General features: G+C 44.4%; 1 protein-coding gene across 1 annotated transcript; it reads right to left on the bottom strand.

The window, feature by feature from the left end:
* Positions 1-1,245: 1,245 nt before the first annotated feature.
* On the bottom strand, positions 1,246-27,341 carry LARS1 (leucyl-tRNA synthetase 1). The gene is made up of 32 exons (XM_039559447.1): positions 27,125-27,341; positions 26,094-26,212; positions 24,096-24,183; positions 23,387-23,467; positions 22,806-22,946; positions 22,255-22,416; positions 21,476-21,588; positions 21,016-21,079; positions 20,414-20,481; positions 19,797-20,022; positions 18,635-18,722; positions 18,470-18,546; positions 17,769-17,822; positions 16,952-17,092; positions 16,131-16,208; positions 15,125-15,210; positions 14,969-15,034; positions 14,793-14,875; positions 14,027-14,165; positions 11,792-12,004; positions 10,875-10,932; positions 10,084-10,147; positions 9,297-9,480; positions 8,990-9,080; positions 8,006-8,146; positions 7,314-7,454; positions 7,122-7,232; positions 6,167-6,277; positions 4,040-4,144; positions 2,815-2,910; positions 2,311-2,443; positions 1,246-1,631 (listed from the first exon to the last, which is right to left on the bottom strand). The coding sequence occupies exons 1-32, from the start codon at positions 27,128-27,130 to the stop codon at positions 1,426-1,428; spliced, it is 3,534 nt and encodes a 1,177-aa protein (XP_039415381.1). The 5' UTR covers positions 27,131-27,341; the 3' UTR covers positions 1,246-1,425.
* Positions 27,342-27,392: the final 51 nt, after the last annotated feature.

Genomic DNA, 27,392 nt, shown 5'->3' with positions numbered 1-27,392 from the left:
CTCCTGGGCCACCTGCCCAGCCCCCAGGAGCTCTGTCTGGTGTCACTGAGGGTCCCTGGGCACAGCGAGGAGGGTTCACACACAGCACACCCAAGGATCAGCTCTGTACATCCCACCCAGAGGGAGTTCCTGGGCCTGAGCCAGTGACCCTGTGCTGCAGGAGCTCAGTGCAGCCCCTGCCCCAGCCACCCCCTGCCCAGGCCCTGGCCCCTGTGCTCAGCCAGGCAGCACCACAGACCACCCACCACCCCACCAGCACCCCAGGGCTCAGCCCTGGCAGAACAACACCCACAGAACTGTTTTCAGAGAGCACCAACACAAATCAGCTGATGATTTTCTCCTCTTCACACATTTTGAAAGACACAAAAGAAACCTGGAGGGAAGTGACATGACCCCTGCCCAAAAATACCATTTTGCTTTACTTTGTACCTGTTCCCTTTCCATGATGCTTGCTCCCACTTCAAAGGTCAGGACAGATTTTTCCAGGGTGGGAGGTTTTGGTTGGGTGCTGGGGATGTCCCTCCCTGGGCTCCTGAGCCCCAGCAGGTCTGAGCACTGACCATGGGACAGGATGGGGGCACTGGGGGGGGCCACACAGGAATAGGGGAAAGGGGGAGGCTAAGGAGGCCCCCAGCTCAATCACACTAATCAGATGGAGCCAGTGCAGGAGCTGATCTGTACAGAGATCCACAACCACAGAAACAGACCCTTCCAAAGCCCCCTCCCCACAGATCTCCCCAGCCCAGCAGCCCCTGCTCATGGTGATGCTGCTGCTGCTCCCCACTGCAGTGGGAAATAATTCCCCCAGGTCACACCCTCCCTCTGACTCAATAAGGTTCTCTGAGGAGGAACTGCTGCTGCTTTAAACAAAACACAGGTTGTGGATACTCCACTGGTGTCACACAGTAATTCGCTCTTCTGCCTGCAAAGTCTACAGGGATTAATAAACTGCTCTGGACTGAATTCCAGAGCAAGAAATTCCTCCCCAAGCCTCTTTGCAGAGAGACATGTCACAGGGCGATATGCAACAGCGCACATTCCTCTCTCCCAGCTGTTTGGCTTTTATATAGAACAATTATTTTATCTATCAGATTACTTGCAGTGTCAGCCAAGGATGGGGCTTCTCACTCTGCTCCATACTTGAGGCCAGGAGTGAAAAGAAGTCCCATCTTGAGGCAGTACCCAGGAAAGAATAAATAGTGGAGAATTTCCAGGGTACCTGTTTCTTTTCAAGAGAAGCCAAAGCACCAGAGGAAAATAATTTTATTAAACCCCTGTTTAAAAGAGCAGGGGCAACGCCCATGAGAACTCAGGTTGGTTGGGGTGGCTTTTTTTTTTTTTTAATAGAACAAATTCTCCCCTTTGTTTAATACAGATGCTTCAAAGTCCCTCCGTGAACCTTCTCACTGCCACGTACACACCCGTTCAATGAACCAGGTAAACAATTGTGTCCCCAATGTCCCTTGTCAGGCCATTCTCAGTGACACAGACGTGCCTCTGGGCCAGGTCGATGTGGAAGATGGCTTGCTCCAGGATAGGAGTTTTCCCTGCTTCCTCTTTGCCAAGGACTGGAACACGGCGGGGCCCAAGCACGGGATCATCAAACCTCATCAGCTTCACTTTAGAGAGATCTGCAGAGAGAGAGCAGCTGGTGAGGCCACAGCAGCTGTACACAGGCCACAGCACCAACAGAGTTAACCACAGCAATGCTGAACCCTTGGAACTTCCACATCTGCTCCAAGGAAACACATTCTCATAGGAATAACTGTCGTGTTAAGGTTTACACCAATACAACACTGTCCTTCAGTGGTCACACAGTGAGTTACCAACAGAAACGGGGATAAACCACACAGAAACACCAGCTCCTAATACCACATTCTAAGCACTGAATTTGCTTTATCTGGCTCAGGACAGGTCTGAGTAACTGAACAGTTATTCTTCATTTTCTGAGGAATGAACTGCAGAGACTGGAAGGAACAGGAAGGCGAGAGTTGATTTCAATACATTCCTTATTAAAAAGCAGACTAGTAAGATTGCTAAGGAGACCAAGGAGCCTGGGACCTTCAGCTACACCTTCCTGCAAGTACGGCCTTCCAGCCCTGTCCCCAAGAGCACACTGACACCTTCTGGGAAGACAGGGAAGAGGCCCTGTTCCATCTCACTTGTTTCCAGCCATTCCCAAACCTCCACCGCCCAGGAGCTGGCAGTAACTCACATCACTGCATACACAGGGCATGTCCCACGTCCTCTGTCACACCCTGTGTGCCCCCCGCAGCAGGTGGCACAGCTGGACACTGGACTAGTGGTTACCTTTAATCCCTCTGTCCATCTTCATCAGGCGCCTGATCACAGTCTCCCTGTTGTCCCCTTGCCTGATGTCCATTTTTGTGGAGAAGTGGCCATTGGAGGGCTGAGGGTTGACCAGAAACACGGACACGCCAGGCTGTGACAAACAATACAGACCTTAGAGGAGAACCTGTGCTCGGGATTCCTCAGGGGAAACAGGAAACTAAATCAAATAAACATCTGCTGTCAATAAATCTTCTGGAGGGATAAAATCCCATTAGAACCTGCCTGGCCATAATGCTGGATGCCAGCACTGCCCCAAGCCTAAAATGCAGCCCAGAGTGTAACAAGGGTTTAGGACATATTTCGGGAGATCAGTTACATTTTTACTTTTAAAAGAATTAGAAATATTCATACATGATGAACATTCATGTCTGATCAAAGTTTTTAAACTTACTTTTGTCTGGGTTTTTTTAAAAGTTTCAAATTAAGTTTTCTGACTTCCAATATCTGAATTTCTGATTTTACCTCAGTTCTGAATATAGAAAATGGTTTTCCAGGACAGCAGTCTTCTTTGATTTTATCTTCTGCTTCAGAAGCAAACTTCACTTCAATGTGATCCAGCTGTCAAAGAGAAAAAATGGGGGAGGAGGGAATAAGCAGGAGTGTAATGGCTTTAGAGGGAACAGCAGAGGTTACGGCCCCATCAAACAGCTGTTCATGTAGGAAAGGGGAAAGCAAACCTGCACTGACATAAGGCAACAAAAGCACACCTGAACCCACAAAATCTTGTTTGGAAGGGACCTCTAAGAGTCATCTACTCCCTATGTGAGGTGCACAAGACCCCCTTAGTCAGCCTCTGAGGACAGGGATCCCCAGAGCCCCCAGCCTCTCTGGCTGCTCCGAGCAGTGTATCCCTGTTCCAAGGATACACTGCTCCCTCCCCCACGTCAATGGGCTTTGAAGATTTACAGACAGTTTAAAATAAAAGCTGCTGCTCACTCTTGGCTTTGCTCTGACATGGGACAAGCCCAATGAAGTCACTCTTGTTTCATACTGTACAGGTTACATCCAGCTCTGCAATATATAGAGTTTCTAATTCTTAAAAAACAACTGCTTTTCTTTTTTTGACTTTTGGTGTTGGGGTTTTTTGTTTGTTTTAGGTTTTTTAATACCACGTCCCTGAGCTGTCCCCTGATTACCATGCTGCCTATTAAACTAAATTCTGCTCATCATATGAAGCAGCATAACTGCTACCAGACTGGATGCCTTTTACACAGCACAGTGTGAAAAGCCCTGCCCAGAGTCTGCTCCTTGCAGAGGGAAGACAGCCTGCTGCAGTCACCATGCCAGTGTAGGTGCCCAGTGACTGACTGTTCTTGCTAGTAATGCCTTGAAGCAGCTCCTTCTCTTTCTTCAGCTGGAAATGTAAGATACAGACCAGCTCAGAGAAAAGTGTCTCTTCAGAAGTGTCAGTGGACATCACTGTCACAGATACATCCAGTACTGCAGTGAAAACCAGCCCTGTTTTCTGGGACCATGTTTGCAGTGCATACCCACCCCTGTATCTCGTGCCAACACTGAACAGATTTATATGCATCTATTTGACAAATGGAAACAAAGTTGATAAAAAACTGTTACTTGAGCAATGCACACCCAGAAGTTAATGTAAAGAGGCTTAGAGCCTTAGGGAAGGCTGCTGCTCCAGCTATCCCAATAAATGCCAAGTAACAGGTGCCAAGTCTGTACCAACCTCCAGGGAATTTGTCAAGTAGACAATGTTCTCCATGAGCACTGCACGCTCATCAAACTCCAGTTCAAGATCAAGAACACGAGAACCACTTTTCTCCAAGTTTTCCTGTGCGGGGTGGGGGGAAAAGTATTAAAACCCTCTAAAGGCTGCAAGTAAAATGATGCTTCAAAATGGCAAACTATCCACATTAGTCATGAAAAGAATAGGCTTGTAAATCCGAGAGCTCTCTGCTGGCACAACATTAACATCAGAGCAATAATTTTCTTGTAACAGGGCTTCTTCTACAGGGAGCTGGTGACACTGATGGGAGGAGTAAGAGCAATTAGAACACAGTTTTAATATAGAATAGAAAAGGTGTTTGACATTCACAGTTATTTAAATCCCTACTTAATGTGCAGGTTGAGAATTCACAAAATCAGTCAGCGTTTCAGTGGTATTTCACAGCAGGAAACTCAGGCTGATGACCCAGTTTAAAATAAAGGACAAGCCCACAACACCTGGACATGCTCACAGCGAGTTCTCTGCAGGGAAATAACAACCACTTTGTATGTTAACATAAAAGTAACTTAATTAAGTCCAGAAAGCCAGCAGCAACAGTCACAAGAGACAGTATTAAAGGCAGTATAAAAACCACACGATTTTTTTTTTTTTTTTTTTAACTAAAACAGAACTTCCTCTTTGGAGTTTAATCTGTCCCTGCCTGGCTCACATGCTGAGCCAGCTGTCTCCTTTGAAGCTCTGCTTTGTCAGCCTCAGCATGGTTGTGGTTTCCTGGTTTCCTCGTCAGTTTAATGTGAAAGATTCCCTTTTACCATGGAACTGCTTCCCTTTGTAAATCACAGAGGCTCTCCTACATTTCAGCCCTCCTCTGATGAGTGGGAAGCACAAGCAGAAATGCTCCTTGTACCCTGGAATTGATGAATAATTGGTTTAAAGAAAGACACTGATCAGGGGAGTCCGCGCTCAGGTGTTTCCATGTCTCTACGGGAAATTGGTTACTGCTCTTTGGAAGCAAAAGGATGGATTTGAGGTGAGCCTCAGCTCCCTCCCCACGTGCCCCAGGACCACTCACTGCTGCCAGACTAAAGACACCAAAACACAGCAGTGTTTCAGCCCTAACTCTAAGGACTGAGAGCTTGTCTGACCTTTCCCAGCTGGGATCAGAGGATCTAACACATCCCTCCTGTTCTTACAAACTTAGGCAGGAAGCTCCAGAACTGCTCTGTGCTCTCTGCTCCTCTGAAGGCTTCCAAGCTTCCATGAAAAGGAACAATCAGAACAACCCCACAGAGACAGCAAAGAGCACCTCCACTTAGAAAACACGACAAAGCTTACAAATAGAAGACATTAATACATGTATTTCAAAAATCAAGCTAAAGCTTAAGGAGAAAAAGTAGGGTTTTTTTTTTTACACTCACTAAGATTTTTTCCATTACTAATCCCTCTCAACTTCTACAGATCATGAAAAGTCATCAAAAAGGTTTTAAATCACACACTGTGGCCCCCCCACCCCCAATTTAAAAAAAAATTTATTAATTCTTTGCTTCTTAGCTCTCCCTAGTTGCTGTATTGAATTTTCATCTGCAACAGCAAGCACAAAAAAGTTTCTTTAAAGAAATGGAAACCAAGATTTGAATAGGCTCGCACAACTCAGGGAAAACAATGGACTATCAGAATATTCATAAACATAAGAATTACAGACAAAATTTGTAATTCCATTCAAGGCTCAGAACAGTCTGTTTTTTCCTCCCTTAAACATACTGCAATCAATTAACTCTGGCCTTACTTTTAACTTCCAATTTTTTTTGTCTCCAAAGCAACACTTCACTCATTTCAGCATGAAAAACTGGAGAAGTCAAATAGGATACATTTCAAATATAGAGGAATCCAGGTGTGTTTGAAGTAGATTATATCACCCACAAAACACAGAAAGCACCAAGCCTCAACCAGATCCAGAATGCAGCTGGGCTAATTCACATAGAGACATTTTTATTATGTATTTCTTCTAGAGATGTTGAAGCTGTTTATAAACAAACCCATAAAGATGCCAAATGAGCAAAGGGCAAGGGGGAGACACTGCATTCACAAAAGCCTTTCCTGTACCAGAACTGTCCCTCTGACACCTACCTTAACCATGGCAACAAAAGGCATCACCTTCTTCATATACTTCTTCAGCTCTGGCAAGGTGTTCAGCTCACTGGCAATTACTTTATTATCTGGCAGTTGACCTCCACTGGCCTAAACAGGGATGAACAATCATTAAAGGGAACAGCTATCATGAAAAATCTTGCCTTTCAATATCATATACCTTTCCTGCTTTCCCATAAATACCAGCAAGGTTTGTCAGCATCATTGACTCCCCAGACAGTTTTCTCATTCTTTTGAAGCCCAAACAGCATTTAACACTGATACAGAGAAAAGCCTATACAATGCCCAAAGGTGAATACCCCCAAGAACAAATTCCACATGAGGACTACTGGTTTATCTCATTGCCACAAGCTGGAATAGTCAGGACTCCCTGATCTATCAGCTACAGCCCTGGTGTGTTCAAGCTGAGGAGGGTTCATCAGGATCCCAAAAGCCACTCTCAGCAGTTCCCCATGTCAGAAGCACAGATCCTTCTGCTTTCTTAACATATTTCTTCTCATGACTGATTTATTCCATTTCAAGCTATTTCTTGTAACTGAGTGGTATACACTTACTCAAGGACTAGAACAAAGCTGCTCAGCCCACTTGCAGAGTAAGGCAGCAGTACTCTGTCAGTCACCCATGTTTCCTCAAAAATATACTTGGAAAGAAGAATATTTAAAAGCTAACCACTCACAAATGAAAGAAACAACAGAGCACAGGCATGCTTTTACTCAGATTGTCAAAACCAATGAAATGCAACCGTCAAATCAATGACGGTCCTTGGGACATTTTCATTAAGCATGAAAACTTACTGGATAGTTGTAAAAGCATAAAGAAAATTAATCTATTGAAATAATTTGGTAACAAGTTACAGCTTATAAACTTTCTACAGATGGAAAACGAGCCACAAAAAGCAGGCAAGCAGCTGGAGGGCAGAGGAAGGGATGAGCACCTGGAAGTGCTTGCGCAGGATGGACAGGGTGGTGTGCTGCCAGGGCGGGTAGTTCTTGGCCACATAGATGGTACAGTGAGAAGGCTTCTGGGAAGGCTCTTTAGCACTTTTCTGAGGAAATAAAAACAATTAGGAAGGAGTCCCTAGGCAATACAGAATTATCACACATGCACACAAACAGACGACCTTCACCTTTCCTTTCACAGGCGCCATGTAGCTCTTGAGGCGGAGCCGGAGGTCGTGAGCTGCTTCCATCAGGTACTGGGAGGAGCGAATCAACACCTCATCCATGGGCCCTGCTGCCGGCCACGAGGCCCTCATGATGGAGTCAGGCTTTGGGCAGAGGAAGACACAAATGCACTGAGGTGAACACACATTAGCTGGTGGGTTTTCCAACAGTTATAGCTTGATGGGAAAATGGAGTTTAGCCAGTTTGGACCCCGGTGAGCACGCACCCATAACTAGGGTGTAAAGGAGTGGGCACACAGCCAACAAGCACTTCTTCACAAGTGTGTTCAGGACTGTACATACAGTCACAGCTACCATATGGCTATGGAACGCCATCTACAAGCACAGGGCTTAAAAAAATCAAAACTAAGCTTTACGCAGAAGGGTAAGACTATTGCATTGTTTCACTTAATTTTAGATCACCTCTTTGCAAGCAGACAATGATAGTGACTGGTAGTAATGTTGCACATATCATCACGGCAACAGGCCAGCTCCCTGCAGTCACTGTCCCAGGGACAATGAGCCAGTATGACTCCTTGGATTCTGAGACATTTCTTCTACTTGTACATGAATAATATTTGTAAGCCTGACTTGGGTGTTACTGAAATCCATAAAAGCTCAGCTCTGAATCAATGACAGAGCTGAAACATCAGTACCTTCCCCAGCAGGGACCAGATGTGCTCACACAGGTGGGGGCAGATGGGCGCCAGCAGCAGAGTCTGCACCTCAATGAACTGGAACACCAGCTCCCTGTGCATGCCCTCGATCGCCAGCTCCCGGTACTTGTCTTTTGCTGCCTGGAACAACAACACAGCCATCAGCACTCAGCTGCCAGGGAGCAACACCCAGAGTCAAACACACACACCTGTGGGCTCTAACACGCCTGCAGAACGTGAGCAGCTTGTAATAATCCATTACTGAGCTCTGAGAACTGCAGTTTCCTGAAGCACCCACATGTGACTCTGCCAGCTGGCCGTTGGATTTTTGCATTTATGTGGTACTTAAAAAAACTGTTTGTTGGCACAAACATAAAAGACAAAAACATCCACGGCTGTGTATCAGGTGCTGTCATCCCACGTAACTTACATACAGATATTAATAAGGACAAAGAAAAAGGCAATGAATATGATCTATCATTACACATAATTCAGCCTATTTAACCCTACTCCTGAGTATCTCAAAGCAGCCACATGAAGAAGCATCTGTAATGCATTAAATAGAGCAGCATGGCTCTGCAGACACTCTGGAGACATGGTTTATGGAGGATATCAAAAAGCACTATGCTTCCAAACAATTTCATTGATGTATTAGCTTGTTTTCTTATGAAGAGTCCTTTATCACAAAAGATGTAAAGAAAGGCAACGCTCTTTTTAATAGTGTCTTTGTCTTTTTTTAAGCAGCTTCTTGCTCATATTAGATATCAGGACTATTTGCAGAATTGCATTTGTTTTCCTCAGGACCTTTGTAAACTGACACAGACAGACATCCACAATTCCACATTTATTCACTTGAAGTACTCTTGTTTCTTGACACAATTCTGATTCCAATTCAGCTGTATAATTAAGGATCAGAGACAGAAAGATCAAAAGAAATCCACAAAGTAACAAATACCAGGTGTCACACTTTCTTACAGCTCCTACCTGAAACTCAAAGAAACCAGTTTTCAGAGCTTCCTTAAACATCATCTTCTCGTAATTTTGGTCTGTCTTCATTATCCCTGCATTCATCTCACTGGGGAGGAAAGGGAAGTGACAGCATCAATACTGCATAGTGTGCCCCATGTAATGGCAACACTGTAAAACTCACCAGTGCAGCCAAACCCCATAACCTATGCTGGAATGTGCGCTGTTTTACGGAATACATTACTTGTAGAAAAAAATAACTACAGGATTCCTTCTTGCAAGGAAAAACATGGCCCAAACTGTATTATTAACCTTTGTACCATACCTGGCAAAGACTCTGTCATTGAAGGTGCTGGCTGGGCCGCTCCTCAGGCTGTCTCTGTTTGCAATCATCTCCTTCACCCACTCCACCCACGTGTAGAGACGAAGAATACCAGCATCTGCCATGGCTTCCACAAAGTTGGCATCTTCAACAGTGTCTCCAGCATCAGCCAAGGCCAAACGCATGCCTGAAGGAAATGGGATCAGCTGCCAAGGCTGGATGCCATGAGCTGGCTGATACCCATGGAGTGCTGTGCCTCCTGCACCCTGACAGCTCACTTCAATTGGAGTTAGCAAATGCAAGGCCAGGTAACAAACTGCCTGGCCAGCCAGAGATGCCTCAAAGGAAGCACTTCCCCCAGGAGAGGAACACTGCCCTCCTTGGGAAGGGACCAGACAGACACCAGAACCAGGAGACCAGCACAGTCACTGCCCAAAACACAGGAGCATGGAAGAAGGAGCACGGCACACATGGATACGCAGGGCACAAACACGTACACACCCCATGCACACCAGCAGCGTGTCCTGTGTTCTGATCTCTTCAGTGAGCACAGAAAAATCAAACAGGCTGCTCCTGGAGGGCTCAGCCCCAGAAAGAAGCTCCTGGCTGAACAAGGTGTGCTAACACACATCCCAATCTTCCAAGTGGAGTTCAGCTTTTTGACAAGAACAGGTGCTAAGTGGCAGATTTATTGCCATTCAATACGCCAATAAACTCCTTTGAGAGCAAAACACTCATTTTAGTCATTTTGGCATAATTGACAATCAGATGCAGGTCAGAACGCACTCACCATCTGCAGAAAACTTGTCAACAGCTTGAGTGAGGGTAAGGAAGTTGCCTGTCGATTTAGACATCTGAAAGAAAGATAAGAGTGTTTGTTTTCTCACACATCCCTTGTGTTGGTGGATAAGCAAGACAGACCCAGCAAGGGTTTGGGCAAACCATTTTCTCATGAATCACAGCAAAAAGCACTTTGGTAAATCTGAATGAGGTCTTACAGCAAGAGCAGACTCAACTCTGCATGCACTCAGCACCAAAATACAAACCCAGAAATTCCCTTAATTAAGCTTAAATACTACTTCAAAACTGGCAGTTTCAGCCCACCCCGTATTGATTTTTCATGAAGAACTCCAGTCGGGTTTGTTTTGGGGTTTTTTTGATTCATATCAAACAGTCTCCAAGGCCTAATTCCTGGGTTCAGGCATTTTTAATTCAATTCAGTGTCAGAACTTGCACATATTAGCAAGTAATTGGCACAAACGTTTTCCTCTCGCTGCATCTACTCCAATGCTCTAAAAAGCTAAACTTTAGTTAAATAAATAAACATTCTGTATTACCCTAAAACTTAACAGAAACGCACTGAACTCTTCACTAAATTGGTGAGACCACACAAAAGCTGACTTAACAGAAAGTGCTACACAGAATCACAGGCAAGGCAGGTCTTTAGCGAATGAAAAACTGGAGGGCACTAATGAAGAAATGTCACTATTTCCACTACTTAAATCCCAAGAAGTTTCTAGTCTGGCTAGGAAATGCCATTTTGACAACACAAAAGCCATGTCACACAAAACCTCACCGTACCTTTTCAGAATTGAGAAGCAGATGTCCATTGGCTCTCACAGCTACTGGCCATTTTTCTCTGTTTGAAGACAAGATACAAAGCTTTTGGCCAAGTAAATACATTTTCTCTTTTTAAAAAAAAGGAACAAACACTTTATGTTCCACTTTGAGATGAACACCTTAAGTGGAATCTTCAAAAAAAATACCTAAGGGTTGTCTTACATATATTAAGGAGTGTTTCTGAAGATGTAAAGAACTACAGTATAAAGGCTAAGGATTATCACTGCTGAAATGCAAGGCAGGGAGCAGTGCACCTGCAATTACAGTTCATTTACTTCACCTTCCTCTATTCAGATATTTTTAATTTAAAGGCCAGTGATTGGCACTGCCCAAGAGCACACAATAGTGCTGGGTCCACATCTCTACCCATGAAGGAAGGAGGTATTAAATTGCCCACAATCATCTTTACTATACAGCAGAAACCCACTTTTCCTATATACAGTTTTATACAACCCCTAAACCAAAGTTCAAGGGAATGCAAACTGTATCTTCACCCTAAAAGCATCATGCAATGGGCAAAGAGTCTCAACCAGTCCTGCACAGTCCATAGGAGCATATATGGCTCTTTTAACCATCCTTGAGAAGGAATTAAGAAGACTCTGTAATAAAGTCACATAAATTCCAGTGCAGGAATACAACTCAACATTGGGAAATCCATAGGAGGAGATATTGCAGAAAAACCAGGGGAAATAATGGTAAAAACCACTTCCATTTCGATCACTTCTATTATGGACAACTGTATCAAAGCTGCAATACGAAAGAATACATTTCCAACACAACTCTAAATGTGGTACAGTCCAAAGGCCATTAACAAACGTGACAGAACTGCAAACTCTCCAGCTTTACCTCCTGCACACCTGCATCACATCCCAACTTACCTTTGTTCTGACCACATGGCCACATGATTGTAGAGGTAGTATGACAGGTGATTTGGAACAAGGTCTTTGCCAGAAACTCTGAGATCCACAGGATACCAAAATTCAAACTCCTCCTTCAGTTTATCCAACTTTTCTTTTGGAATCTCAGTTTTGGGGAATGGAGCTGTCTTGAAGAAGATGTAATCCCAAACCTCTTTGCTCATTTGATGTGCCCTGCACAGAATCAGTCCCACATTGCCAAGTCAGTAAAAGCTCCTCACACTCCACAGCATTTTCTACAAGGCAGCTTAAACCTGTTGATCCATTCTTACAGCACAGTCCACGTGATCAGCAAACATGGACAGAGTGCCCAGGGCCTTTGCCTGAGCTCAGGTGAGCGAATCTAACATCAGAAACAAATTCAGAACTGCTCAAGCCATGCCCTGCTTAAACTGCCCTTTCAGCTTTCCCAATAAAGCATGAAGACTCCCATAAAGAAAAAGCAATTAATAATTAAAGCGTAATCTTGAATGTCCTGGAAACCCGATCATTTCTTTTCCAAGTGTCACCACCCAACCCTCAGCACCACCTGTGACCTTAAGTGAACGCTGAGAGCCCCTCACTGCTATGTCTCATGGAGCCATTCCTTCTGGGTTCCCAGAAATCAAAGAGCAGGAGGACAGGAGTGAACTGCTGTACAGTTCAAGGTTGCCTCCTACATGGAAAATATTTGTGGTCTTTTCCCACTTCAAATGGAATGAACATTTAAAATTAACATTGACTGCAAGACACATCTTACCAACTACCAGAGGTAGGATCCACAATTTTGAAGGAAAATACTGATGAGATGCAACTGAGACCCACAATTCTGCAGCCACTGGGCTGCATTAACACACATCCTTCTTGTTTCTACAGAGATTTTTACTCCTGGCTCTCAGAACTTCAGCAGACTGCACCAGATACTGCCTGTGTGCATTCCAAATTAAATACTTTCAAGCCAAAGTCTGCTCTGTGTTAGCGCCTGCTAAGGGGCTTTGGCCTGTGCCATGCAGAGAGGAAAAACATTCTGGACCCCAAGTACTTCCAGTACACATTAGAAAACCACCTCAGATAATGAGGCTCAGGTTTGCTGGCTTGGTTTTGGCAGTTCTTGTTCTATGCTTTAAATTCCTGTGCTGTGACTGAGCTTGTGTTCGGTGCCAAATTTACTGTAACTGAAGGTGACTGACAGGATGGGCCATAAACCCCCTTTTCCTTCACACCACAGAGCAAGTATCAGTAAAAAGCATTTTCCAAGGCTGCTAGATGTTATCTACTCACATAGGAGAGCACTCTAATTGTACATGCTTAATTACACTGAATCTGTAATTCAGGGCCCAGGATGCTCACTTCAAAGCTTGTTTCCAGACATGACTAGCTCATATGTAGTAGCTTCTCTGTAATTAGAGAGGTTTGAGCCCAAGTGACTGCCTTGCCCAGTCTCTCAGAGCTATTTCTGTCTGTAAGAATCCGAATCTTTACTTTGGAAATGGTTTTCAGATTAGTTAAAAGCATCAGGTAAGAAAAGTTTCCATTCCAATATGTGAACTACTCCAGAAATTAGTTCATAAACCACACAGAATTAGAGCAGATGATTCAAGGCACAATCTGAAGTGTTTTTTCCAACTCCAGACTGAGCTGTACTTCTGTCATCTCTCTGATCCTTATCACCACAGTTCAAAAGCCACTCCAACCAAGAGGTCACATGCCTCCCCCCTCTTGCTCTGAAGACTTCCACAGACAAGTTGCAGGTAAAAGATGGTTCTAAGCTTCCAGGAGAGTAACAGTGACAAAAACCAAGAGCTAAATCCTGTTCCCTCTGTACACTGGAGCCTATAATTCGTTATGGTGCACAGCAGTCTCAGCAAGCAGACACCCCAGCAGCCACTGAAACCAATCACCCAACAACCTGCCAAGGACCATTTCAAGGCAAGTCAAACAAGTATTGAAAAAGGTGATTTACTCCCCACACAGCTCTTTCAGAGATGCTTTCAGAGGCATTTCTCCACTCTCACTGCCTATCACACTGTTCTCTCTTCCCTTATTTCCCCTCTGCAGACCTGTTCTAACTCAGCTCACGGCAGGTTAAGTTTAATAATAATGCTTTTTACACACAAAAGCAAAGACTCAGCCTCCTTGGCAAGTCTTTCTGCAGAGCAATTCAGGAGATAAGCACACCCAATTAATCAAGAGAACTTAATGGTTTAATCTCCTTACCTGATGCCCAGAGGAGATTCTCCTTGGCCCCTCAGGTTCCCTCCCTGCAGCAGGTGAGCCACGGTGTAATAGGCCATGTAGATAGTGGAGTCGGAGAGAGACTCTATCAGCCACTGCTCATCCCAAGGTAAGCGGCTCCCTGGCCAGGGGGAAGGCGGCTGTCAGGTACCATAGCACCACCCCTACCCACACACACGACTCCCAGGCACACATCAGAAGTTTATGATTTTCAGTGGAGCATATAAACATACATATATACGTTAGTAGTCATGCTTATGCTTTTAAAAATATTTGTTTTAAAAATTAAATTATTAAATTAAATTTTACTCAAGCACAAATAGTTGCTGATTTTGAATCAGTATCCTGACATAGCTCAGCTCAAGAACATCTGCTGTGGGTTACAGTGCACTTCTAGCAGCTGTCCCATGTCAGGCTACACAAGATGAAGGCTAGTCAGAATTCAAGGAGAAAACCCAAGAAGTGGTATTAGTTCCCTCTTCTGAGGTCCCTTCCAAATCAATGGCCCAGGTAAAAAGCTACCGAGATACTGCACAGACTACCTGTAGTAATGCAAATATTACCAGCCCCAGGCATTTCCAACAAAGCACGCCTCCTCTGGGATGCTGGGCCACGATACAAGTTGGACAACGTCGTTCCCGCACTTCCCTGTCCCACTGGGGATGTTACATAGCACTTAAGCCTTCCAAACGAAACAAGGAGTACTATCCTTATGAAGCACCAACCAAAAAAGGAGTGTTTTGCCTACCTAAGCCATACGTCCTGGAGCATGCGTGCTCTTGTAGCCAACCTAAGGTAGCTTCAAAATTTCTCCTAGTCTCTTCACAGAACCTGTAAGAAAGAAGCTCTTACTGCTTTCAGTCCTCTCAGACCCCACCACCAGCAGCAAAGTCACTCTCCTTTACAGCCATGCTCATAACTCACGTCTCCAGATGTTTCAAGCACTCTGACGCCTGTTTCTTCCAGCTCACTTCACCATAATCTAAGTACCTACAGTCAGGAAAGGTTTATTGTAATAAAGCAGTTGAGAAATAGGGTACAATTGGAGCAACTTTGTAACTACAGCTTTATTTCACTTACCACTGGTCACAAAGGGCCACAACACACTCATCAGCAGATCGCGAGATAACTTGTTTCTCAGGCTCCATATAAATCATGGCTTCGCCCTAAGAGTTGAAAGGGCAATGAAAGCTGAGATTTAAGTACTTAGCAAAGTTTAGAAAACCCTGACAACTTACTAAAAAGCATCCCCTCCATTCTAGTCTGGTTTACAGCATTTATTGCACGGCTCTCAGCACTGCCCAGGCTCTCTGCCTCAGTATTCCTCCACATAAAATGACATAAGGCTTGTCTGTGTGCTTCTCTGAGGTACCAGCTCACAGCACTTTGTACAGAATGCATGAGGAAAAGGAGCATGTAAGCACAAAATATTTCCTGCTGGCTATGCCCCACTGATTGAAACAGCTCCAAAACCCTAGGGGACAGAGGGAGGGGGAAAGGCAAAGGAAAATGGGATGTTGAGCTTCAAATCCACTTGCACACACCATGCGTGCTGATGCAGGGTAATGGGTTACATTATGATCTGGACATAACTATGCCACAACAACAAGGGAATAATGACTAAATGCCTGAAGCCTCTCCCACTCCCAATCCTCTTTAGGGAGTTTCATCAGAGGGATGCCACAACCACTGTTCATTTACTGCTCTCCCTTCCCTGAAGGATGAGCCCAGCAATGGGGCATTTGCACATCACACATCCCCTTCACTGGCTTGAAAGAGACTTGACAGTTCAGGTCCTACACTTCCAGTATCTTCCCAGCTATATTAAAAAATAAATTGGACCACCAGAACATGTCCTAGGGCGGGTGATAGAGTAAGGCAGGGAATAAGAGAAGTCTAATTAAGCTACTCAGACCACTCAGCCCAAGAACACCAGGTCCCTCTCTCTGCAGTGTTCTGTGCTCTGCAGCAACCCAAGGCACCCTGAGGGCTGCAAAACCACACCAGGGGTTTCTCTGGTGACTCAGTCCTGTGAAAAGGACGAAATGGACAATGCAGAAGCAGCTGTGTGCACACTGTCACATACCTTATCCAACATCAGCTTCTGAATACGTTTCTTGACATCTTGAACTTTTTGTCCTTTGAATTCATCCACCAACATCACCTGTAAAAGATGGGTCACATGAGATTTTTTTTTTTTCCAAAATTTAGCAAGAAATAGGTGCCATAGGTGTTCAAATCAACATAAGGAAGTAGCAGGTGCTGCCATCTTTGACATGCAAAAATTAAGAGTACAGGTGTTGGTTTTTTTCATTAATTGTAATCATCTTTACCCAAAAACAGTTTGTACATATGTCAGCATCCACATAGATGACAGAGTGCAAAGAGTCAGAAATAAAAACTGTTGCTTGCTTACAAAATATCAGCTGAGAAATACACATAGTGAGCTACTGAGGTAAAGACAGGAGAAAAAACCAAAACAAAACAATAACAAAAAAAAACAACCCACACACCAAACAAACAAAACAAAACCCAACCCAAAAAAACAAAACAAAAAACCCTGCAACCACCACCACCTTGCTCATTTCAAATCAGTTTCCCTATCTATACTTGCAACAAAATGGATCAGCTCCCCAGAAAGTGATCACTTGTTCAGAAATCAGGTTCTAATGTTCAGAGAACACAGGAATGTATGAGTGGAAACTTTCTCCAATTCTACATCATTCCCCCAACTGCAGAACCTTACCGCAGGAAGAGTCTAAATGAAAAGTGCTTTGGGAAAAAAGGATAGTGTCCCTCTTTCTTGAGGTTGGTTTTTTTTTTTTTTTTTATTCTTTATCTGCCTTTTTTTTTTCCTCCTAATTAAACTCACCGAGAAACCACTTACCAAAATCTTTTACTACTTACTCCCTCATAGAATCCTTTCAGGTACACTCTCTCCTTGGCCTCTGCAAGCTTCTCTCTGTCATTCTGGCTCTGGATTTTGAGCTCGTCACAGACAAATGGAGCACAAAGGCTGCCATAGCCTGGGATTTCAATGATGGGCACCTGAGAATCAACAAAGGGCTGTCAAACCCCTCCTGCACCACACTGCTCGCTCTGCACACTCACAGCATCCAGCACAAGTTACACAGGGTTTACAACACATGGGTGCAGTTCCACTCATCAGCCAGAAGTTCCCAGCAGTTCCCAGGGTGACTCTGAGCTGCCCAGGTGTATCCACACCGAGCTGTCCCAACACGGGAGCTGGCGTGTGGAACCAGCGGTACTGCAGGATGCTGGGATGGCTTTACCTGTAACCTGCATTTTCTAATGGAAACTGCCTCAGCCACGAGGCTGCCCTAGCAGGGAGGGACTTCAGCTTTTTGCACAGAACAGATACACTCCTAATCTCGCCATTAGGGCGCTAAGTTTTAACCAACCAACAGGTTATCAGTATAATGATGCATTCCATCTTCCAAAACAATAATTCCCATAAAAATTGATACTTTCCTTTCTCTCTGAAGTACAGCACAGAATAACAAATCTTGGTTGCAACCATTAACAGACCAAATGTTGTAACTACAGGAAAACATGAAAATTTTACTCAAGATTTTCAGCTCTTTCAACTGAAGAGGACTTTAAATAGAAACTCTGGAAGAGGTAGGCACAGCTCCTGGTTTGTCTCTCATCAGTGAACACAACATCCTATGTGCTATAGATGGACACATCTGAGTGCACTCACCGGCTCGAATGGCAGGACCATTTCATCTCTGATGCCATACTTCACCCTCAAAGCCTTGAAAGTTGGAACAAAAAAGCAATATATAGAAATCTCTTAGATTTAAAGGTTCTTGTCCATTCATAGTGTCTTTTTTGTACATAATGTTTTATTATAAATCAGACAAAGCCACTTCCCTGCCTTCTCACCATTTCTGACACCTCAATCCCCATCTCAGTTCCAGATGATTCTTTGCCATAATTGTCTACATTTTTTAAAAGGGGAAAAACTGATATTGCTCTACCCTGAAATGAATGGACAAAACTTCAGTAGCCAGGGACAGCTGTTCAGACCCTGATGTACTCTTGCAATTACTAACAACCACTTTCAGTCTCATTTGAAATTTATAGAGAATCTTAATCTCATTTCTGGAAGTCATTTCCACAACAGGAACTCACTTCTGTTTCATTGGTGCTCTTCTCTACCTTAACATGCAGCACAAATTACATGATTCTCATCTAAAACTCAGACCCGAAGTCTGAAAAAACCCAAACACCTGTCCTAGCCCAGTTGGTTTAAACTTAATTTATTTTTAACTACTTTGATTTCAAGTTAGAGGTGGCAAAATGCCAATTAAAGTGAGTTTCATTTTACCCACTGGATATTTACTTTTGACCATCTTCACTATGGAAAGGAAACAGAAACAATTCAGTTAACAGACTGACCTGCTTCTTTTTCAAGTCTCTCAGGGCTGCAAAGTCATCTGGAGAGTCAGAGGGAACACTTGTCACCACTCCAGTTCCTTGGCAAAGGAAAAGATAAACAGATGAAAGGATTAGTCCCCACATGCTGAATGCCAGTGCCCATCCAACAGGCTCTGCTGCAGTTACCTTTATCCTCCTTGATGGTGAGCATGGGCAGGGCGTATATGACCTTGTAGGTGGTGAGCGGTGCCGAAAGTGCAGCACCGAGAATCTCCTGAGCAGGACAAAGGAACAGCAGAGAAGAAAATCAGGGGGTTTCAGCGTAGTAGAGCAAGCTGATATTCTTCAAATTTTCTGTACATTTTCCTTACACATTACAAACAAATTAAATACATTTTATATACAGATGGACAAGGAGGAAGTACATATGAAACCATGTGGTACTATTTGACACTGTATATAGATTATTGATTGGTAGAGAAGCCAAAAAACCAAATTCAAAGAAACTTAAACTACTAGCATGTAGAATTGGGAAAACGTGGGAAGCAGAAGGACAGTTTGCTTTCAAGTATCTGAAGCACAACAGCATTGAGGCAGGAATGACTTAGGAAGCCAGTGTCAAAAGCAACATTAAACAAAGAAAGGAAAGCATATTGTCAAGATATTCACACACTGGCAGGAGGCAGTCTAGATGTGGCAGCTGTCTTCTACCTCACTAATTTGCTTGAATTCACATCGTGTCTACCAACAAAGGAAAAAACCCTGTATTTTCTACTTCAAAGCAAGATCAGGAAAGATGGTGACAAGTTGTAGTGAATGGAAATCAAGGGATGCAAAGAGCTGAAGATGCCTGGCATCAGGATAAATAAACACCACTGATGACACTTGCACAAAGCACACAAGTTAAGGACAGCAAATCCCAACACCACTAACATTCAACTACTCAGTTAAGACAGCTTAATTCACATAGACGTACTGGAAGTGTCAGTACCAACAAAAGCCTGTTCCACATAACGCTTTCTGGCTATTACTTTTTCCTCTCCCTTTCCATTCACTCTTCCCAGCAAGCAGAAAAGCATTACTTAGCACTATCCCTTCACCAAATCACGCTGAAGCAACAGGAATGCATCTGTCCCCAGGTAACTGCACCAGGTTATTCCCCCAGCAGCAGCTGTGGCTTGGCTGCCAAGGAAGCTGCTTGCGATTTTAGTCACTAACATTTTAGTCACTCCAAAATTTCTGTAATAGCTCCTGTATTTTCTTTACGATTTGAATTCCACCATCACCTTTCTAAGCGTAAGCTCCAGAGGACCAGCTAAGCCTGACCAGCACACTGTAGGATGCTCACCTCTCCCATCAGCTCCTTGACCACAGGCACGACCCCGTTGTCCTTGGTGAAGCCCTGGTAGGACATGTTCCTGGCAGCACGCTGGGTGCAGATGAAAATGTCCCCATTGCCAGTCTCAAAGCCGATGTACTTCATGTCCGGGCGCAGCCAGCAGTTGGTCTGGCCAAACATGGTCTCTGGCCTGAGTGTGGCAGCCACCAGGAAGATGTTTTTTCCTCTCAAGCCACTGAAGGGGAAAAATACTGGATAAGTTACCAAAATAAAATCATTCCGGATCACACAGAACAGGCTTTTAAACCAACATCAACTTTCGAGTAACGTTTCCTGAGACAAAAGTGGGTCATTAATTCTTTCCGGGTTTTCCATTTTCTTTCCGGTTTTGGGGGGGTTTTTTGGTTTGTTTTTTTTTTTGTTGTTGTTTGTTTGTTTTTAATTGCAACTTGAGTTCCACGCAGACACAGTGAATAGAGCAGCTCAAGATTCTGACCAGGTCTTTGAAGTGACGGAAATAATCAGGTGAAATTAAATTCTGCATTAGGCAAAACAGATTGTTTAATTCAATGGTCAGTTCTGGCCAGGAAACAGAGCCTACCTGCCACTAAAAAGTCAAGACCTACCTCAATTTTGCAGGGTAAGGATCCAATACCTTCATTTTTATCAGTGTGTATTCTTGAGGCCCAACACCCTAAAATTCCCACAAACAAGGCAACAATCAATAAATGAAATTTACTTGAGCAGGAAAGAAAATAAATCCTATTCTGCAGGAACCTAATCCAAACACGATTTAAGGTAATCATGCTTTCCTCAGAGCAAATCCTATTTCCATTCATATGAAAGGCTGCTCACTGACATGCAGACTGCAGAGAGGTTATACTGTATTCCTACAGCAAAAAACTTAGTTGTCACAGACACTGTCTCAGCAACATCTAAGTTAACAACAACTTGTTTATTTAGTTTCAACAGGTAACAACACAATGGAGTGATGCTGCAGGCACAGATTGCCAAACAATCACAGAAACCAGCTACGATGGAAAATACTATCCATAGTTCCAGACAAATCTGCTCAAGAGAGGAGTTAATTCAATTTTCACATGCACTGACAACTGAGAGCCAGTGACTCTGCACATACAAACTATGTTTTGCTTCAAGATAAATACTGAATGTAAAGTAAATTGTAAGATCATAAGCAATGCATGAAAGTGTCAAGTAAAAATATTACCTCTCCTGTTTGCCTGTCATGATCCATGCAAGGCTGTCCATCTTTAGGAGAATAAATTGTGTATCTAGAAAAAGGTGTATTTTCATTTAGCAGTGAATAAAATAATGTATAGAGCAAGAAGAAAAAAAATATAGCTCTCTGGGAAGAAAAGACCTCTTAATGGTATTTTTAAATTTTGTGTGGATCTGTTTCCGTCCGCGCCAATGCTCAGAGCTTTCAGAATTGGCCCTTTGTTGCTTTGAGTTGGTACCCATGGAAAAACTAAACCCGGAAGACAAATCTCACATGCTTTGCTGGCACAACAACTACACTTCACTGCGTCAGGCAGAGTGCCAGCAATGAAAGATTCTGGTTTCATCTGAGTTAAAAGCACGCTCTAGAGAAGTATCACAGGGCCCTGTCTTTGGTGCAGCTGAGCTTACCCACACCCCCAAAAACTCAGAGCTGAGTGGCAGCTTACCGTTTGCCAAATTTAATCTTATTTCTTTCCTTTAGTGTAAGGAATTGCCATCGTACAAAGGAATCATAATAGGGATTGACATTTGTTGTAATGAAGGAACGCCTCCAGTCCACCTGAAAATGGGCAAGAGGATCCAGTAAGTAAGCACAATCAAGAAATTAAAAGAATCTCATAATACCATAATTATTATTTTAAAAATAAGAAGAGCTTTCTCTCAAAAAGGACAATGCAAGTATGTATCCCACAAAGGGTGTAAGCTTAAACACACATCTGTGCCTGCTCTCTCAGAGCAGAGATATCAAAGACTCAAGTCCCTCCACTGAGTGAGAACTTTAGAGGTTTTGTAGTAGTTTTAACCAACCATTCAAGCTGAATTTCAGCACTGCCTTGTTTCATCTTTACCTCTTCATTTTCAAAAATCTGTTGTCAGCAGGACAAGTACTTATAGGAAGAATAATGATGTGATGTTAAATAGAACTGCTGTCAATACTGACTACAGACAAGTTATCTCACATGGGAAGCATAGGTCATAATGCCTTTATTGGACTCATTTCCAGCTGTGACCACTGCACAGGGTACAAGCTCATATAAGAAAGCACTTAATTATCACCCAAGACCATTAAAAGGTTAAATTACTAATTCCCCAAATATCAGAAACATTTCTGGAACTATGCTGGTATTACACAGAAAATCTCAAGGAGAAGCAGCACATTCACCAACACAGTAACAATACAGGTATGGCTGCCTGTGGAACTGAGGTTAGAATCTCCCAGAGTCACCTTCAATCCCATGCTCTTCAGATCCTGGACAGCAAGGGGAGGGAAATAATCCAGCCAATGCTCAGCTTCAGAAAAACTGACTACTTCTTCATCAGACAGACCCAAAGACTTCATGATCCCCCACTGGTATTTGGAAGAGCCAGTCTTGGCAGCAGCCTTGCTCTGAAAAAACAATTGGGATCAGGAAGAAGCCCAAAGTCTTGTGCTCACAAGAGCATTTGCCTCTGTTAATGTTATGGTTTCTGATTCGAGATACACAAGTTAACACAAATATTCTCACATCCTCTCTCTAACAGTGAGGATAAAGGATTCGTTTCCATTCTACCATACCTTGTATTCACTGTAAATTCCCTAACCCTCCTCTTCCCAGCTGTTCCATGCCAGTGTCCAACACAGCTGCAGAGGCTCTGCAACACCAACCCAGCAAGGAACGGCCTGTTCTCGGGGCCTGCTCAAACCCACGGGTGTTGGCACCACAGAAAGGTGGATAGCCCTGCACTACACTTGTACCAAAAACCTTTGCACACAGGAAGGCTTGGTTTAAACTTTACCTTTTTGCCTTTTGCTTTGTCTTTGATGATAATTTCTTCCTCTTTTTTACCAGAATTTTCTTCCTCTTCCTCCTCCTCATCAGGAAATTCCGGTGGGCAACCATACAATTCCATTTCTCTTTTCAGCTTATCTGCACAAGCCTGAACAGAGTTATTGGGAGTGTGTCAGCCAAGGTACCGGCTGCAATCACAGCCAAGGAGTGGGTTTTACTGGTAACATTTTGCATTCCATGCTTTAAGTGCTTTAAACTTTCTCTGGACCTTGCATTAACATCTAGGAGATCCTGCCACTTCCAGAACACCTTCCAGGGCAGGAAGAGGATTACTGTGAGGATTTTCTTACAAAGGAAAACATACAACAGGTAAAATTTAGTTTTCCAGCCCTTCATCTTCTAGAAAGTAATGTTATAATTCAAGCACAACACATGTTTATTACAAATTCAGGCTCCAAATCACGCTGTCCTGGTGAATTTTTAAATTAACTAAGGTGGCGTTGGGGACAGACAGTAAGCAAGGCTCCAAGCAGCCTTTGGGATAAAAACCCCACCGGAAACAACCCCCAGCAACTGCAAAACTCTCACCTTGATGGGCATCCCCGTGCAGTGCAGCCCAAAGGGAAACAAGCAGCTCCTCCCCTTCAGCCTCTGGTACCCCACTGCGAACTACAGACAGGGAAAATGGAACAGCTGACACAGGAACAACACCAGGCTGAGCCAGCAGCTGCTCAAACACTGGTGTGATTCCTTCTCTAACACACAGCTACTGACAGACAGTACAGGCACACAGCTGGGGAGGAACTCAGGGCAGGAAGGTGAAACCAGAGCTGGCTGCCAGGCCTGCCCCTGTGGCTGCACAGGCATGGGCGTGCCCAGCTTCCAGGCTGGCTCTGACCAGAGACCAACGGGTGCAAAAAGAGCGAGGTTGTGGAATCCTACCCACTAGTGCCCAACACCTGCTCCCACACAGGTCACAGAGCACAGCAAGCACAAACAAAAGGGACTCTTGTGAAGTTTCAGCCATTTAGCAGCATCTCCTAAAAATCTCATTTCAAAGAATGAACATGGGAAACACCCACAGCCCCATCTCATCAAATTAAAAAAGACATGAATGGCATTTCCCTTCAGCCAGCAATATTCCTACTGAAAATATGGGAAAAAAGGAAAGTTTAATAAGTCATTACTAAAGCTATAAAGGAATTGACATGGCATCCTGTTAGCTCAAAACTGAACTACAAAATCAGCATTTGTTCTAGAGTATTATTTAAAGATATCAGCAAAGGAGAATTTTTACCTCACATTTAGATAAGGAAAATGTGTGTCCCAGGTGCAGGCGGCCATTCATGTAGGGGTAAGGAAAGGTAACAAAGTACTTTCCTTTGCTGAGAAGAAAGTCAAAGAATTAAAGCACATAATTAGCTTTTTAAGTGACCATCAGACAATACACGAGCAAAGCAGGTAACTGGTATGTTCAGCTATTATCAGCCCACAGTGACATTAAAATATTTTCCTTACCAGTAACACGAGTCTTTGATTTTAAAGAGCTGATACGTTAACAGGCTTTACCATCTTAAAAAAATAAACATGAAAGAAAAAACCCACAGAGGACTGACATCACACAGAAATGTTGAAATAGATATAGCACATTCCCAAAGGTAAAAAATTCTAATCCTGCTTCTGTAAATTAATTACAGCAAAGGCTTAAAGTCATTTATTTAATCTCCCATTGTGTGAGTTCAGATTTTAAGGGCACACTGTAAGCAACCGCTCCACTCACAGGGATATATTGTTGCAGGGTGTTTCAAAGATGTATTATGTTGTTGGAACCCGAGCTCTCAAAGCAGCTAAGAAAGTATTTACATTTAGGACACCGCGAATTTCTACCTCTACCTTTGCACTCTACTTCATGCCTTGTCTCTTCCCTTCACACACTCCCTCAATCCATTAACATGCAGGAATAAAGGCCAAGTCATTTCTTTGCAAAATCTACAATTCAAGAACCTGCCACCTGCTACACCACTTCAGTTATCATCTTTGTTTAGTCCGACTTTCCCACACACCAAATATTAACATCATACTGCCGAGGTCACTGCTTTTCCAGTCAGAGACCTTCCCACAGGATTAATGCTGTTCCCCCAGGCAGCCTCTCCACACCTGCAATGAGCATGGATCCCACTGATCGCAAAGGAACTTGCTTCCAAGCATGCTATGCATTCCCAGAGGATGAACAAGTTTCCCAGGATTACTCTGGGGCAGAAATAAAACCAAGAGTCATATGGTCTTCCCAATAGCACAGAGCACCCTGCACCTGTGACAGGCTCTTCCTCCCTGCAGCTCTGCTCCCTCCCCTCTCGGGCTGGAACCAGTGCTGACTAAGGTGGCTCATCCCCTGCCCCCACAGCCAGAACTCCCTGGGACCTCCCCCAGGAAATCCCCCCGGGCCAGGGCTGGCAGAGCCCTCAGCCAGGACAGCTGCCCAGCCCTGCAGCAGTGCTTGTATGCCACCTGGGCGCACAGAGCCCAAAGCCCAGCCACACCTGCCCGCTCCTTTAGAGCCAATTTCAGACAGCTGAGAGCAATCATGCAACCAACCAGATGGGAGGAAATGTAACCCAGGAGATAAACACGTTCTACAACCGACAGATAGCAACTCAGGAACATTGTACCACCAGAGCAGAAAGCCATTATCAAAGCAAAACGTTAACCAAACCCAGCCAGACAGAATGCAGAGTGCTCTAGGAAACACCACAACCAACCAGGTGGTGGGACAAACCTGTGCAATACGGCTCACGTGAGAAAAGAAACCACAGCCCCTCATCTGAGGAACAGTAATGGTCACACACACCTGGCCTTCCCCCATTCCTACAAAAGTACAAGGGGCTGGTCTACAGCAGGAGCTGGGATTTTGCTTAACACTGTTTTGCTCTGTGAAGCAGAGCAGGACACGCCCTCCCTCAAAGTGAAATCCCTGGAGTGGTGAGGGCTCAGGCATCACACTGAGGAATTTCCTCCATGTCAAAGAGTACAAGTCACCAAAGAGAGCCTGGTTTTAAAGCCACAGAGAGTACTGACACTGCAAAAGAGTTAAAAAGCTTCTCTCCATCCCGCTGGAACTCAGCCACACACATACTCGGCGGCTTTATGCCATCAGCTACAGAAATGTCAACAACATGTGAGCAGGTCTCTCCAGCTGAGCCATGAACACTGCTCTTTACAAAGGGGCCATTTTTCCCCCCAGCAGCTTTTGAATGAAAAGACATTTCAAGCAGTAAAAAACCAAATACAACAATACCTCCTCTGGTCCCTCCTGTCTGCAGCATTGATCTCAAACACTCGATCATGGTCCCACTTCTGCTGGATCTCTCTTTCAATCTTCTTCAAGAAATCCACTTTCGCTGTTCCTTTACGCTCCTGTTCAACAGCGAAAGGAAGAGAAGCCTGGCTGAACAGGTTAAGAAATAACAGAACTGTAACCTATCACAGACCACTCCTGAACTCCTTTGGGTATGGGCAAGCACTGCTCCAGAACACGGCAGCAACACCTCACAGCAGAGCAGCAGTGATGACTCTGTAAACCTGTATCCTGAGATCCAGCCTTCTGAAACTGGATCTAAGATCTGTAAGGAAAGTGTTAACAACGTTTTCCAAGGCAAAGGACTCTACAGTAGCTAAGACAGACACACACTGACCATCTTGCCAATAAAGAACAAACTCAGAGAGATCTGAATTGGGGAGGTAGAAGAGGACATGAATCATAAGTGAAAACACCCAGAGAATTCTGGTTGTTCCAGACTCTCCATAAACCCATGCAATGCTTCTTCCTCTTGACATACATAAAGCGGGAACAGCACTCCCTATGCCAGGAAGAGGGTCTGGTAATAACTAATTGTAGTTCACGGAGTTCTTCAGGTAAAGCATTCCAAGCGATTTTAATTAAATCCGTGTTCGGTAGCCCTTCCCCTCATTCTTTTATCACATAACATATGGCACGTATTAAAGGATCTTATTCTTTCACCATGTAACACACGAGAATTGCTAAAGGACATGAGCATTACAGATTCTGCACTCATAAAGGTTGAGGATTTAGCTTCTTTCCATCAAAACACTAATTTTCCACTTTTCCATCAAGACACTCCTAAAACGTTTACACCTGGGGCCGCAGCCGGCGGACAGAGCCCCCACGCACGCCCCTATGGGATCCTTTTCCCGAAGGCCGCGGCGCCGAAGAGTGACCCTGAGGAGACGGTGAGGAAGCCCAGGGAACGCCAAGAGCTCCCGACGGACGCCAAAGCCAAAGCCCCCGGCGCTGCTCTTTAACCTCACCGCCATATTGCCGCGCCTGCCGGGCTCCGCGCGGGCCCGTACCAACAGCGGGAGTGGGCGGGGAGCCGAGGCCGCACCAAGGCGGCGGGCGGGGGGAGACCGGGCCGTTTTTAGCGTGAAGGGAGGGGAGAGAAGGAGGACGGGAGGGAGAGCGAACGGAGAGATCACTGCGACCGCTTGTCCCGGCTGGGGAGGGGGAAATGAGCGCGGGGTGCCGGTCCCAGGTGTGAGCCCGCCAGGCCGCTCTCCCTTTAAGAGCACCCCCCAA

Source organism: Corvus cornix, chromosome 13, assembly GCF_000738735.6.
Source record: "Corvus cornix cornix isolate S_Up_H32 chromosome 13, ASM73873v5, whole genome shotgun sequence".
Classification (NCBI taxonomy): domain Eukaryota; kingdom Metazoa; phylum Chordata; class Aves; order Passeriformes; family Corvidae; genus Corvus; species Corvus cornix.
The sequence above is the reverse complement of the archived record's forward strand: the minus strand, read 5'-3'. Positions and strand labels throughout refer to the sequence as shown.